Raw genomic sequence first — 14,883 nt, forward strand, 5'->3', positions numbered from 1 at the left:
GCCCGGGTCACCGTCTACAGCCCGAGCTGCTCCGCCCGCGCCATCCGTGCCGCACCTCCAAACCATGCCACCTCTTCCTCCATCCTCAAACGAGAACAAGGCCCCCACGCCGGGGATGAGCGACGAGGATGTCCGGTGACGGTGGCATTCGTGATGGCGCGCCCGCGCTGCTCACCGCGGCGCTCCCGTTCACGCACATCGGCCGCGCCTTTGACGTCGCCGCCTGGGCGTCTGCCTGCCCCAGGTCCCGGTCGTGCGGGCCGACAACGGCACCCCTGCCGGTGCGGCGGCACGGGACGGACGCGGGAGGGGGCGGCGTGGAGCGGGTGCTGATCAGCGAGATCGTGGTGTGGGACAAGGACGGAGAGCCCCTGGAGCAGCCGCGCTGCAACGTGTGACGGCGTGCGTCCAAAGGGGCGACCGGTCAGGGCCCTTGATGAACGTAGCTAGAGCCTGCACTGCAGGCAGCGGTGCGCGCAGCAACGGCCCGGCCAAGCCACCAAGGGCGGGGACCCGAGCTTGCAAGTTGCGACCGGCAAGGGGAGGTCGTGAACCCCCTTGCGCGCGAAAAAACGGGCAGAACAACGGGCAGCTCTGAGGACGACCGGCGCAGGCGGGCACGGGGAGGAGGCGGCCGCCGGTCAGGGCCGGCCGGGGCGTCGCCACGCGCACGATGCAGCGCCTGCCTGGGCGGGAGGAGGCGAGCGGCGCCGAGATGAGAAAAAATTAACCTCAATCAATATTAAGCTAATACTACTACTACCAAGTGGTAGCAAGTGCGTTGTAAAAGATCTCAGGCATCAAGGCATGTGTTCAGAAAGTGTTATGGTCTGTGTAACATATATTCGAATGTTGATCTATCTACTCCACGTTGCACTTAATAATAACTTGCTGTCGTGGTAGGAAGCCGTCAGCAACTATAACTAGATTCTTCAGACTCGAGGTGAATGAATGTGAATGGTAGCTGTTTTCAAGATGTAATGTTTTGAGTTGTTTTCGGGCATTATTGTTGGTATGTTAGAAACTGCTGTTTCATTTTTGCTAGATAATCCGGTTGTTCCTGTTCATTGTGCATCGAATCCGACCTCTCTAAAGAACAAACAAAGACTAAGAATGAAACCCCAAATTCCCCTGGCCACTGGCCGCTTGCTGCGACTCGCCGCCACCCTCGACTTCCAAAGCTCCTAGTTTCAAGGTCACCATCATCAATCCGCACAGCCTTGGTGCTGCTGCTGATGGTGGCGTCCTTGCCAAGCCCTGGAGGGGTCGCGGCACACAGCCAGGGGGCACCAGCAGCCTGAGGAGATTATATATCTTCAAAGGACGGTGGAGCAAACAAAGTGATAGTATTTTTTGAAGTAAACAAACAAAGTGATAGTATGATATGATGCAAACTAAGCCAAAAGCCAAAATCAATCTTCATCAATGGGTCTAATTTCACACGGCACAAAGGAGAGATACAACAAAACAAATTTCAATAAGCTCTAATGCCATCTCTCATTTGCGAGTCGCTGGCTCGCTGCCCTCCTAATTCTTCTTCTTCTCCTCCTTCTCCTCCTCCTCTCATCTCCTCCAAACCGCAATGGTGTCCCACGCTGCAGCTGGCTCCCTGCCAACCACAGCCCCTCCCTTGGTAACAGCTCCAATTGGCCATGCAAAGACAGCTTTGGTCTTCTGCCAACAATAGTTGATAAAATAATGGGTTAATTAGATCTGTGCCATTATAATTTCCACGTTTCTGAAGGATGCCATTACTATTTGACTTACTATGCCAGTGCCATTACAATTTTGCACTTGTTTGAAGCATGCCATTTTGTACGCCCGACGCCGTCCGTGGCCCACCTGCAGGCGTACTCGAGGCCCTCGTATATTCGTATGGACGCTTATGCCCTCCCCTCCAAAGGATAAGACCGCCGACACCTTCCTGTCGTCGTCTTGCTCAGTCCTCTTGTTCCTCACTTCTCTCCCCAACCGTCGATGACTGCCGGCGGCTCTTCTCCCTTGCCCATCGCCGGCGGCTCTTCTCCCTTGCCCATCGCCGGCGGCCACTGGAGATGAAGAGCACCACATCCTCAAGGTCGACCCAGATTGGTGACCTCCCAAGGATCGAGTGCCCTAGGTGCCACATCAAGGTGATTAGAACCAAGAGCAGGAAGGATGATGTGTACTACAAGTGCCCTAATCATTTCACGACGGTATGTTGCTTGTTGTGGTTTAGATTCGTGTTGTGTTCATTATTGGGTTAATTTGTGGGTTACCCTTAATTTGTTGTTGGTTTGAAGCAGAACAAAAGCACTTGCCCATACTACTGGTATGAGCAACCCTATCTAGAGTACTTGCGCTCCAATCACCCTGAGTTGCTGAATCCGGCTAGTGCAGCAGAAGTGGAATCAGCTGCAGAAATCGTTGCAGAAGAGGTCAATGGCGACCTGAACCTCCAGATGTATCAGTTGAAGCTTGAGTTGAATGAGATGAAGGGCAAGCTTGGTGAAGTGATGCTGGAGATCCAAGAAACAAAGAAGGAGATGAAGGAAGCAAAGAACGAGATCAAGGAAGAGATTGCTAAAGGAAACAAGGCTGCACCAGTGTTTAGTTGTCAGATTAGTTAGGTCTAGGGAAGTGTCTGTTATCAGCATGTACTGAACCTATGTTAGCAGAATGGAAGTGAATGGAACCAGTGTTATAACAAGATGTGTTGTTTAAGTAGCATTTCAGTTCATTTCAGTGCATTTCAGTACAATTTCAGTTCATTTCAGTACAATTCAGTGCAGAGAAACATTTGAACTTGAACCAACCATTTTCAGGACATTTTTGGATGCATAGTTTGATGCAACATCAGGTCACTTAAAGTACTTCCCACACCAGGACTTTAGAGTACATAGCAAACCAGCACTTAAGAGTAGGGTACATCATTCCTAACAAATTCACATACCAGGACTTAAGAGTAGCAAAAGCACATTGCACAGACAACCCATCAGGTCACTGAGACCATCAAAAGTGGAGGGGTACATCACATCATCTACTCCACGCCGAGCCAGTTCTTGAGGCTTCTCACCACCCTTGCTTCAGGAGCACTTGCAGCCTTCTTTAATTTCTTCTTCAAAGGAGTCTTTTTCTTCTTCTTTGACGCCTGCTTCTTTGCACTTGGAGCTTTCTTCTGCTTCTTCTTTGGTGTCTCACTTGGCTCTTCATCTTCTTCTCTCACCTTGCAATAGATGGTTGTTAGTTCATGTTACTTGACCAAGTGATGCAAATATAGAGGCAAATATAGAGTAAGAAATGCACCTTTTCAGTGATGCTTCTGTAGATGCCTCATCAACACCATCATCATCTTCAGTTGGTTCAGCTAGCTTACAGGTCTTGGCAAAGTGCCCAAAGCCTTTGCACCTTCTGCATCTAACTTTTTTTCTGTTTGCCCTTTGTTCTGCACTCCCTCTGATCCTGACCACTCTAGGTCTGCCTGCTGCCCTCTTCTGCTTAGGTGGCAAAAGTTTGTATTCAAGTTCCACTTGAGGCCAATCAGTCCTGTCAGGCATTGGAGGAACTATGTCTGCATATGCAGCTCTGAACCTCTCAACAGAGTAGTATTCATGCACAAAACCTTTGATTTGCAAGCCTCTGTTGGATAAGATCCAAGCTACTGCATGCCTACAAGGTTTTCCTGTAACCTGCCATGCCCTACAGCTGCATTTGTGGTTGACAAGGTCCACAGTGTGCCTCTTGGTGTTGTTCCAGTCATCAAGCAGGGTTACCTCAGCAAAATCATCATCACTAGCTGCAACTTTGACTACCTTCAAATGGGTGCTAATTAGGTTGAGCTCCTTGATGACATTTGGCAGAATGCCTTCAGGCATTTCCCTTCCTACTTTTCTCCTAAGAAACCTCTTCTCCATAATCAGCTCCCTGAGCCCATCAACTAACTCATGAACTAACTGTCCTTTCAAGTGTTTCACCTGACTGTTGAAGCTCTCTGATACATTGTTTGTCAGATAGTCACATTTGCTTTCCTCTGGGAAACCACACCTATACCAAATGCGGTTGTGGTTTTCCTGCAACCACTGAATTGCATCAGGAGCAAAATCATATATCTTCTGCATATGCCACTTAAATAGCCCTTCAGTGTAGCTCCTAGCAGCTGGGTACAGATGAGTTGTGAAGACATCTCCTGTGTAGTGCTTCATGAAGTTGCTATATAGATGTCTCATACACTCTCTGTACTCAGCCTCAGCAAACACAGTGCCTACAGCAGTCTCCAAGCCCTTACATGCATTTGTACATATCACTAGTCCTTGAGGGCTGCCAACAGCCCTTTTCAACTGCTTCAGGAACCATGTCCAGTTGTCCTTATCTTCACTATCAAAAATTGCATATGCAATGTGATACAACTAGTTATGTCCATCAACTCCAGTAGCAGATGCCAGCTGTCCTGTGTATTTACCTGTTAGACTAGAGGCATCTACACCAATGAATGGTCTACAACCAGCAAGAAACCCATCCATGCATGGTTTAAGAGCTACAAATATCCTCTTAATCCTTCTTTTCTTGCCACCTTTGCCAACATCTATCTCTATAATGCTACCAGGACAAGTAATGTCTATCTGAGCTTTCCAATTGAACAACAATTTGAATGACTCTTCATATTTACCATGAATATGCTGCAGTGCCAGCTGCATACCTGAGTATGTCTTGCTGTACTTGAGCTTTATTCCATAATCTCCCTCAACCTTCCCCTTTGCTGCCTTTGGCCCCTTGTTTGGATTCTTCTTCAACCAGTCTGTCAATCTATTTGCCACCCAGCTTTGAGAAGCCATATTTCCTTCAACAAGCTTTATGGTTGGACAATTGTGAGCTGCTGGTAGAACCTTAATCTGCACAAGACATGCATGAATAAGTACTATGCACATCCAAACAGATCTAATCTGAGCAAGGCAAGCATGAACAAGCATGAAAAAGTATGTACCTGTATAGTTTTCTGATCATGAAGCCTTGAAGCATGAATCCTCCAAGGACAACTAGAGTGCTTACACTTTGCAATAAATCTGCTAGGGTCACTCTTGATGCCAGGAGCAAACTCAAAACCTGTCTTCACAGCATAGTGCCTTATAGCTTTTCTGAATGTTGTTATGTCAGGAAACAAAGCAGCCTTCTCTATTATTGGGTTCTCAGGATCATGGAGGACCCTTATCTCCTCAGGATCTGCATCAGTAACCTGTGCCTCAGGAGGAATAGCTCCTTCAGCAGCAGCATTTGCATTTGCATCATTAGTAGGTACAGATGAGTCAGTTTGTGCATTCACAGATGGTTGTGCAGGTGGAACTGGATTGTACATGTGCTCATCATCGACACCAACATACTCTTCTTCATTATCAAAGATGTCAACTGGATCAGGCTGCACTGGTGGATCAGGCTGCTTTGGTGGTTCAGGCTGCATAGGTGGATCAGGCTGCTTTGCTGGTTCAGGCTCAATTGGTGCTACGTCCATGTCGGGTGGAATGATCCACAAGGGTTCTAGGTTATCAAACTCATGCTCTTCCCACACAGATTCATTCACCACAACTAAGAGGAGTTCGCAATGCATCTCTGACTTATACATTTCAAACAAATTTTGGAACTGCACTTCATCTACAAGCATAACATCCTCACCCAGAGTCTTGTCAAAGAACCAAATTGTGGCCTTCTGGTTAGAGCTCCAACTGACCACACTGGACAGGCTAGAATGCAACAAATCATATGTAATGGTGCCTACCTCCCAAGAAAAATTAACAACCTTGCCCTTACAGTAAGTTTTTTCCCATCACTGTCCTTTGTCATAAAAGCCTGAACTTTGACCTCTAAGGAAAACATAGAAATCCTAGCACAAAACAAATGAGAATGAAAACAGTGAAAGCTGAATTGAAACACCATCCCAACAATGCAGAGACCTAACTAGGCAGGGTGCTCATATGGGTATACAACGAGCAAGGCCACAATGAGCAAGTCAACCACGTCTTAGCGTTCATCTACCAGTGAACATACCTGGAGTCCTCGGTGCCTTCAGGCACCGCGGCCGCTGCCACAGCCGGGATGTCGTCGCACTTCATGGCCGCTGCAACCCTAATCCACTACCGTCGCAGTGGTGCAGACCTTCATATTTCGCAGATCCCGACAAGCCGGACAACAAGAGCACCGCCAGCGACCACCTCGATGTCGTTGGTGAAGAAGAGAGGCGCCACCGCCAACGGGGATTAGTGTTCCGACGAGTCGGTGAGAGCGGGTGAGAGTGGGAACGGGGAGGGCGAATGGACGGGAGGATAAGGTGTCGGCGGTCTTATCCTTTGGAGGGGAGGGCATAAGCGTCCATACGAATATACGAGGGCCTCCAGTACGCCTGTAGGTGGGCCACGGACGGCGTCGGGCGTACAAAATGGCATGCTTCAAACAAGTGCAAAATTGTAATGGCACTAGCATAGTAAGTCAAATAGTAATGGCATCCTTCAGAAACGTGGAAATTATAATGACACGGATCTAATTAACCCTAAAATAATTGATCACATTGGCAACCATTTCACCTGTCTTCTCATCCTTGAATAGAGTGACCACGGTGTCACGCGCCTGCTCCACAGCGAGCGAGACACCATAAGTCAAAGCCACAAGAGCGATTGCGATCATCTCAATAGGACAATACCGCTGATCAGAAATGTTTGGGTATTACGTTGACAAATGAATTAATCACATTGGTTACTATCTCATCAAATTGCTTGCTATCTCATCGGTCTTCTCGTTCTTGGACAGTGCAACTATCTGGTCTTGTGCTTTGGTCATGGCGAGAGGAACACCGTAAATTAAGGCCAAAATAGCAATCACTATTAGTTGAAAGAGGACAATGAACTGCGTGTACCCGCGACTCATAGCTTCCTTCCTATATTATAGACATTATTTAAAATAGCGAGCTAAGACATTCAACGGTTAGTGTTTGTAGAGGCTAAGAAAGATTATAACAGGCTACAACCTAGCTAACCCATTTAGCGGTTTTATAAATACACGCATCGGCCCCTTAACCTTAGCGTCGACTTCTTATGTGGAAACTATACCCACAGTATAGCAAGAAGACATTTACCAAGATACTAATATAAGAGACCAACTCTATATAAAATCTCAACTCTTTACTCACCGTAATTCAGTACAAGACTCTTACACTCTTTATGTGGCTACTCTATCATGACACTACTACACTATATGGCAATTTTGCCATCTCCTTGAGACCTCCTATGCTATGGTATGGCAAAAGGGGAGAGGAGCACCCCTATTTATAGGACTCTATTGCTCATATGGTTTATTGCCATGTGTCCATTTTGTATATACTTCTTTACAAAACATTTAACTCTAGAATTTTTCTCGTACTTATCTAACCATATAAATATCTAATTTCTAGAGTATTTCATATTTTACCATGAAGCATACTAATCATGGTTCATACATACTCTCTAATTTTTTAAAAACTTATCACAATTATGCATTTCTACTTCAATACCATATATAAATTTATGAGCAATTTTACATAAAAAATAAAATCAAGAAAATTTCATATACTAAAGTACGTCATGAGTTTCATTCTCTGTTATATCATTGACAAATACTAAATTTTATAAATAATATAGTTCAATACTAAACTAACAATAAATATGGCCATTGCGATCAGCATATTATCATTGCTGTGTTCAAACAAACCGAATTGCTCCAGCAGACAACTATTGTATACTTGCGTCACGAACTACCTCCAAAACGACTGGCTGTTGTGAATGACCCTGTAAATCATTAGTGTATGATTTAAGTTTTAAAAATAAGTAGTATATCTATAAATGTATAAATGCCAAATTATAATAGAAAGACAGTCTAATATTTTTTCAAAAAATACATGTGTGCCGCATGTACACTTTACTAGTCTCTTATAAAAAAAACTAAACAAAGCAGAGCACTGCTCACAATTGAAACCAGTGAAAGTGAACTATAAACGCAAATAATTATCAGACTTGAATTAGAAAACGAAACTCAAAACATTCGCTCCGTAAAGTGCAAAAACTCCTAAGTGATAAGCGAAATTTTAAACCCGTACGATAAAAAAGAAAATTTAAATCCGCACAGACGCGGCCGAGTAAACGAACCCGCCGAACCCCGACGGCACGGGCACCCGCTTCCACGCGGAGCGCCGTCGGCTTCCATCACCCACGCGGAGTATACCTGCTGCCCTCCGGCGCGTCGGCCACCGTACCGAACACGAACAACGCGGCGCCGTTGCCGTTGCCGACGCCGGCCGCCTTCACACAGCCTTCATGCCCGGCGGCCCGTCGGACACCTCCCTCCACGCGCGCGCGCTGTCGCCCCATTCGCGCACGCCGCCTTTCCCGGCCCCGACGGCCCACACCTTCCCCCGTACCGAGGTTTTTTTAAAACTGTAGTAGGACCCACATATAATTGGTTTCGTGAGTGAAGCGTCCCCTCATAAGAGAAGACTTAAATGTGTTACAAACATCAGTCCCAGGAGGCTGATGACACATTTATTACATCAGATGGTTCATTAGCGTACAACTCTACGCGGTAGTGAGCAGAGAAGCGCCACTATCGCGAGGATTACAATCCATACACACGCAATGATATTAAATATAAAAGGGAGTCTTCAGAGTATTGCGCCATGCGGTGTCTCCTGCGGGTGACCCTAATCCACAGGCAAGGCTGGGTGCAGGACGGTACCCTACTCGACGTCGTCCGGAACGAAGTCGGGATCTTCTTCTGTAAAATTAAAAATGGGGTGAGTACAAACGTACTCAGTAAGTCCAACCACATCCACGGAGGGGGAATAAACAAAGTATCATGCACAGAGTAATTCAAGGATAAGGTTAGGTTTACTTTTGCAGAAAGCAACATTTCATGCAAGGGTTCATTTGAAAGAAAGGATTTTTAAAACCAGTTTTCTTATACCGAGTAACACAAAGGGTTGATCCACACTGGATCCAGGTTTTAAGCTGCTACCGGACTCCTCATCCGCCGTAGCACACGGCACAACTGCCGGACACATTTCCGAAACAACTCACGCCAACCCATCCCACAATAAACACTAGTTATGTGACCACACCGTAACTCGCCCAGTACCGTGGGCATGGCTATTCGAATAGATTCTTAACTCTGCAGAGGTGTGCAACTTTACCCACAAGCGGGGTACCGCAACTCGATCACCTTAGTGTCGGTGCAGATCCCAACAAAGCCATTACCCACCTTAGCTAGACCTGACTAGCCATCACAGGATGCACCAAGGGTCATTGACCTATCACAGAGGTATTAACCGGGGCATAAGTCACACGGGGCTTATCCCTTCTCCTTGATCACCCGTTGCTCTCAGCTCTCCTGATGGCTATCAGACTAACTAGTGGGATTTATGCTAAGCCGTTGCCCATTCAACGGTCGAGTGGTTTGCACGATAGTGGAGTTAGGTGAGATGACACACCAACTCGGTCCTTAGGGGTCACAAGATGGATATCTCCCTTCCTTGCCCCGCCACACCGGCACGAGCACACCAAACGGCAAATCACACCGAAATGCCATCCATCCCGTCTAGACTCATCTTTCGAAAATCCACTTTTATCCCTTCCCACATACTCACACATTTTCTTTATAAAACAAGTTGTATTGTGTAAAAGATCATGAGCGTTCTAGCAGCGATTAACGTCCAAACAAAATCAGACATTAATCTAGGTGGTCAAGGAATGGTTATAACAAATCAAGGGGTGGCTATCCAACCGTGTTTTCAGCAAGCAAAACATATGCAATTTTGTAAAAACAGGCCAATAGGTTGTGTTTATAAAAGCTAGGACAAAAGCATGCATTAAAGTATGGGATTGAACTTGCCGTCTTCGAATCCTTCGGGGAGGTCCTGGTCGAAGCACTGTCCTTCGGGCTCGGGGTCGCGGAACTGGTCCTTGTTCGCGGGCTCGCAGTACTGCTCGTCAATGGGCTCTCCTTCGTTCACACCGTGGTCTACGACACGTACAAACAAACACACAATCAAGAAAAAGAAATAAAAGTTTTATCGTCGAGCTCGAATTGGAAATAATTAAGATATGGAGTTCGGAGTAATATTTTCGGGCGGTTTCCTAATGACATGGACAAAATTATGTCATGAGTGGCGTGGTAAAGTTTTAGATCGATCCGAGGTCGTTTGGCGCATGAAATGATAGGTTGTATAAGGTTTTAGGGGTTAAGTAAGGGTCCAGGGACTTGTTTGTAACTAGTTTTGGATAGGGAAGGACTAGATTGTAATTTCCAAAAATGTCTGGGGCATACTAGAAAGGGCAGGGGCTTATTTTTAAATGTTTTCATAAGGTGGCGGCGGCGCTGGGGCTTGGGAGGAGGCTGTGCGGAGGCGGTTGTGGAGTGGAGGAGAGGCGCTGGGGGCCCTTTTAAAGGCGAGCTAAGGCGGTGGAGCGGGCGGGGCGGGTTGGTGCCGCAAGGCGAGCGGCGCGGCGAGCCTTAATGGCGCTCGGCCGTGTTCGCGCGTCGGGGAGCGGCGGGCGCGTCGAGGGCAGCGTCGATGCGACATCTCGGCAGTGGCACGGTGCAGGAGGGAGGCGAGCATGTGCAGGGACCCGGTGCTTAGCTCGGTGTCGCATTGCGTGGCCCGAGCGGCGAGGCGGCAGCACTCGCGCGAGCAGTGCGCGCGCGTGCGCGTATCCGGCGGTGAGAGCGGCACAGTGAGGCGGTGTTGGCGCGGGCCGGCGGGCGGCGCGGGCATGCGGAGGTGGCAGCGGCGGGTGGCACGGCGTGCGGTTTGGGCACGCGGTGCGCGTGCGCGCATGTCGCAGCTCGGCGCACCGAGGCCGCGTGCGTGTGCGCGTGCACGGGCGCACTGGCAGGCCGGGGCAGCGCGCGTGGGCTGGCGGCCGCTGGGCGCGCGCGTCCGCGTGGGCCAGGTGCGGCGGCGGGCCGAGCGTGGAGGAGGGGTGGCGCGGCTGGGCGTGCGCGACAGGGGGGAAGGGGGCCGGGGCAGGCCGGGCCGAGCCGTGCTCGGGGCAGAGAGAGGGAAGGGAGGAAGGAGAGGGAGAGAAATAGAAAAAAGAAAAGGGAGAAAAGAAAAGGAAAAGGGGAAAAAGAAATGGAGAAAAAGAGAAGAAAAATAGGGAAAAGGGGAAAAAAGGAAAAAGGGGCGAGCGCGCGCCGGCGGCGATCGCGGCGGGCGGTCGCGCGTGGCGAAAAACCGCCGAGCGGCGCGGGACAGGACGACGACGAGGGAAGAAAAAGGAAGGGGTACGGTCGACGGAAAAATGGAACGATGATAGGAATTGGATGTCAGGACAGCGGAAAAATTCAGGGAGGGGTTTAGGGTTTAGAATTAAATGAGCTCAACGATGAAAAATAAATTTTGAAAATAACTTAGCGCGTGATTTAATTAGTAAATTTCCCCGGGATGTTACAAACCGACCCCACTTAAAATGAATCTCGTCCTCGAGATTCGGCTGGCTCCTAAACAGATGGGGAATCTCCTTCTTCAGAGCGTCTTCGCGTTCCCACGTAGCTTCCTCAACCCCGTGTCTGCTCCACTGAACTCTGCAAATCCGTACTTCGGAATTTCTCGTTCTCCTTGTTACAGTATCCAGAATCTTTACCGGTATCTCCTGATATCACAAGTCCGGCTGCAGATCTATTGCTTCTATCGGCACGTGTTCCGGCTCGGGTACCTTTAAACATCTTCTTAATTGCGAGACATGAAACACCGGGTGTATATCCGACATTTCTTCCGGTAGCTCCAGACGGTACGCTACTGCTCCGACTTTCTTCAGAACTCGGTACGGTCCAATGTACCGAGGGGCCATCTTTCCTTGCACCTGAAATCTTAGGGTTCCTCGAATGGGTGACACCTTGAGATACACGAAATCTTCTGGGTTGAAACTTATTTCCCGTCTTTTCTTGTCAGTGTAGCTCTTTTGCCTTGACTAGGCTGCCTTCAGCTTTTCTCTAATCTCAGCAACTCTTTCTTCTGCTTCCTTTATGAGTGCGGGCTCGACTAGGGCTCGCTCTCCAACCTCTGACCACATCAGGAGAGTTCTGCACTTTCTCCCGTAGAGAGCTTCGAATGGTGACATACCCAAGCTTGCTTGGTAGCTGTTGTTGTATGAAAACTAGGCATAGGGTAAACTCTATTCCCAATCCTTGCCATAAGTAAGGACACATGCCCTCAACATATCCTCCATAATCTGATTCACCCTTTCTGTCTGGCCATCCGTTTGCGGGTGATAAGCGGAGCTGAAATCCAACTTGGTGCCCATGGCTTTATGCAGACTTTTCCAAAATCTAGAAGTGAATTGGGTCCCTCTATCTGAAACAATTCTGCTAGGTACACCATGTAACTTTACTATGTTTTCCACGTAGAGCTTGGCTAGTTTTTCTCCGCCGTAGTTGGTTCGTACGGGTATGAAGTGAGCCGATTTAGTGAGTCAGTCCACTATTACCCATATGGAGTCGTGACCTTTCTGGGTCCTGGGCAGACCCACTACAAAATCCATTCCTATCTCGTCCCACTTCCAAACCGGGATGGGTAGGGGTTGCAACAGCCTGCTGGCTTCTGATGTTCGGCCTTGATCCTTTGATAAGTATCACAACGGGCGACAAACCGTGCAATATCCGCCTTCATCCCATTCCACCAATATTTCTGTTTTAAGTCCGTATACATTTTGGTGGATCCTGGGTGAATGGAATATGCCGAATTGTGAGCTTCATCCATGATTATCTGTCTGAAGTCTCCTTTCTGGGGCAGACAAATTCTATCTTTATACCATAAGGTTCCCTTATTATCTACTCTAAAATCTGGTGCCTTATTTTCTCCAATCTGCCTCCGAATTTCGATCAGCCCCTTGTCCGAACTCTGTGCCTTTCTGATTCTGTCCTCTAGTGTGGATTGGAAGTTCAGCACTTGGCTAGAATCTCGAGGAACAATGTGCACATTCAATCGTGCCATTAATTCTCGCAGATGATCCTCCTTGTGTCCATAGGATTTCTGGCTTAGGGCATCAGCTACCACGTTTGCTTTTCCGGGGTGGTAATGGATTTCCAAATTATAGTCCTTAACCAATTCCAGCCATCTTCTTTGCCTTAGGTTCAAATCCGGCTGGGTGAAGATATACTTCAGGCTCTTATGGTCAGTATAAATCTCGCACTTATTTCCAATCAAATAATGCCTCCAAATCTTAAGTGCGTGCACTACGGCTGCAAGTTCCACATCATGGGTTGGATAATTCTGCTCATGAGGCTTGAGCTGACGGGAAGCATATGCAACGACTTTCCCGTCTTGCATCAGTACACAACCCAATCCTTATCGGGATGCATCACAATAGATGACAAAATCCCGATGAATATCTGGTAGGGTTAGTACTGGAGCGGTCGTCAGTCTTCGCTTCAATTCCTGGAAACTCCTTTCACACGACTCCGTCTAGGTGAATTTCTTTGCCTTCTTGAGTAGCTCTGTCATGGGCCGGGCTAACTTGGAAAATCCTTCAATGAATCTCCGATAATACCCAGCTAACCCAAATAAACTTCTGATCTCACTGACGTTGGTCGGTTGCTGCCAGTTGGAGACTGCTTCGACCTTCTTGGGGTCCACTGCTACTCCTTCTGGGGTCAGAATATGACCAAGGAAAGCTACTTTCTCCAGCCAGAATTCACATTTGATGAATTTGGCATATAGCCTGTGTACTCTTAATTTTTCCAGAACTACTCTCAGGTGTTGCTCGTGCTCCTGGACACTCTTCGAGTAAATAAGTATGTCGTCGATGAAGACTACGACAAACTTATCTAACTCATCCATAAATATCTTTTTCATGAGGTTCATGAAATAGGCAGGGGCATTTGTGAGTCCAAAGGACATCACGGTGAACTCAAATTGCCCGTATCGGGTGACAAAGGCTGTCTTCGGGATGTCGCTCTCTCTAATCTTGAGCTGAAAATATCTTGACCTCAGATCGATCTTGGAGAAGTACTTGGCCCCTTTTAACTGGTCAAAGAGGTTATCAATCCTGGGGAGGGGATACTTATTCTTGATGGTTACTTCGTTTAGCGCCCGATAATCTACTCACAACCTCATACTCCCATCTTTCTTCTTGACAAACAGGACTGGAGCTCCCCAAGGCGACGAGCTTGGTCTGATGAAGCCAATTCGTTGTAATTCTTCTAACTGCTTCTTTAGTTCTGCCAATTCGGAGGCTGCCATCCTATAGGGTCTCTTGGCTATAGGGGTGGTTCCAGGGACAAGGTCAATAACAAACTCTATGTCCCTATCTGGTGGCATTCCAGGGAGTTCCTCCGAAAAAACATCTGGGTACTCATTTACTACTGGGACTTCTTCTAAGGACTTGACTTCCATGCTAAACACCATTGGGTCTGATCCACTTACCCAGGTATGGCAGGTGACTCGTACTCCATCCGGGTTTGTCAGGTGTACCACCTTGTCCGTACAACCTATGAGGCCATTGTGTTGGCTTAACCAGTCCATTCCCAGGATCACGTCTATTCCCTTGGACTTTAGTACTACTAAGTCTGCTAAAAATTCTACCCCACTTAAATTGATCCTTACCCGTAGACAACCTAGTTGACACTTGATGTCACCTCCAGGTGTCCGGGTTATTAGGGGTGTTTTTAGTAGTACTGTAGGTATTTTGTGCTTTTCCACAAAACTCGAGGATATGAATGAGTGCGATGCTCCAGAATCAAATAACACTGTTGCAAGGGCTGAGCTGACTAGGTACTCACCGAGCACTACGCCCTGAGCTCCTTGAGCCTCATGTGCGTTGATATGGTTGACGCGGGCTCGTCCAAATGACTGTTGGGGCTGCCTCATCTGCTGACTGTTGTTGTTGGCATTGT

At 47.8% G+C, this 14,883-nt stretch overlaps 1 protein-coding gene and 1 pseudogene across 1 annotated transcript; one reads left to right on the plus strand and one right to left on the minus strand.

Moving 5' to 3' along the window:
* The first annotated feature begins 1,704 nt into the window (after nt 1-1,704).
* Nucleotides 1,705-2,693, plus strand: LOC120695853. Its single transcript, XM_039979072.1, has 2 exons — nt 1,705-2,195; nt 2,286-2,693. Exons 1-2 carry the CDS (start codon nt 1,806-1,808, stop codon nt 2,607-2,609), a joined length of 714 nt encoding a protein of 237 aa, XP_039835006.1. The 5' UTR covers nt 1,705-1,805; the 3' UTR covers nt 2,610-2,693.
* Nucleotides 2,694-8,107: 5,414 nt separating this feature from the next.
* Nucleotides 8,108-14,442, minus strand: LOC120694959 (annotated as a pseudogene).
* Nucleotides 14,443-14,883: the final 441 nt, after the last annotated feature.

Source organism: Panicum virgatum, chromosome 2K (genome assembly GCF_016808335.1).
Source record: "Panicum virgatum strain AP13 chromosome 2K, P.virgatum_v5, whole genome shotgun sequence".
In the NCBI taxonomy this organism is placed as follows: Eukaryota; Viridiplantae; Streptophyta; class Magnoliopsida; order Poales; family Poaceae; genus Panicum; species Panicum virgatum.